The sequence below is a fragment of the Diaphorina citri genome, unplaced genomic scaffold (assembly GCF_000475195.1).
Source record: "Diaphorina citri unplaced genomic scaffold, Diaci psyllid genome assembly version 1.1 scaffold58567, whole genome shotgun sequence".
Lineage (NCBI taxonomy): Eukaryota > Metazoa > Arthropoda > Insecta > Hemiptera > Psyllidae > Diaphorina > Diaphorina citri.
Genome location: NW_007435854.1, coordinates 1 through 648, shown reverse-complemented (window position 1 = coordinate 648; position 648 = coordinate 1). Strand labels below are relative to the sequence as shown.

Sequence of the window (648 nt, the reverse complement as noted above, 5' to 3'; positions counted from 1 at the left end):
CAAGCAATTTACAAGACACAGGTGTGTGACATTCTGTACAATTATGACAGGTAAACTTTTGTTTATTGCTAAATTTCCAATATGTGAATACAGAAGGCAGTGCAAAAGGTTTATTTCATGTTTCTAATACCAAGCCTTCTTAGAAGTCCTAGGACATCCTAGGTACTAGATAGTGATGAATTTACCAAGCTCTATTATCTGAACGGGGTTTCAGTCTAAGAAGTCACTAATAAGTCCGGACAGTTTCTCTGGTTCCTCTAACTCCATATCATGTCCACTGTCCACCATTTCAACATGAAACTTGGGATGTCTGGAGTACAGACAATAGGTTCCGATATAGTTCTCATTCACAATCCACACTCTATTGAAACTATCCTGTGACAGAATACACAACGTCTGGCATTGTATGTTACGGATAATGCTATGCTGCTGATCTTCTGTCATCACCAGGTAGATTTTGTTCTTGAGGCGCTGATCGAAGTTGAACACAAAGCCTCCATCCCGTGCTGACACGGCGCGGGTGAACAGAATCTCTGCTGACTCGGTTGATATCTCATTGAGTAAGAGACGCTGCTTGAGTTTACTCACTACTTGCTCCTTCGTGTACACTGGTTGTGTTCTATTGTTTAGTTTCTCCTCCAGATTCAT

The 648-nt window shown here is 41.2% G+C and overlaps 1 protein-coding gene across 1 annotated transcript; it reads right to left on the bottom strand.

Annotated features, from left to right (window-relative positions):
* Nucleotides 1-56: 56 nt before the first annotated feature.
* On the bottom strand, nt 57-648 carry LOC103523936 (serine hydrolase-like protein). Its single transcript, XM_008488945.2, has one exon. It carries the CDS (start codon nt 646-648, stop codon nt 211-213), a length of 438 nt encoding a protein of 145 aa, XP_008487167.2. The 3' UTR covers nt 57-210.

Excerpts from the sequence above, each read along its gene's own strand:
- LOC103523936 (XM_008488945.2), bottom strand. The coding sequence starts at position 648 with ATGAATCTGGAGGAGAAACTAAACAATAGAACACAACCAGTGTACACG.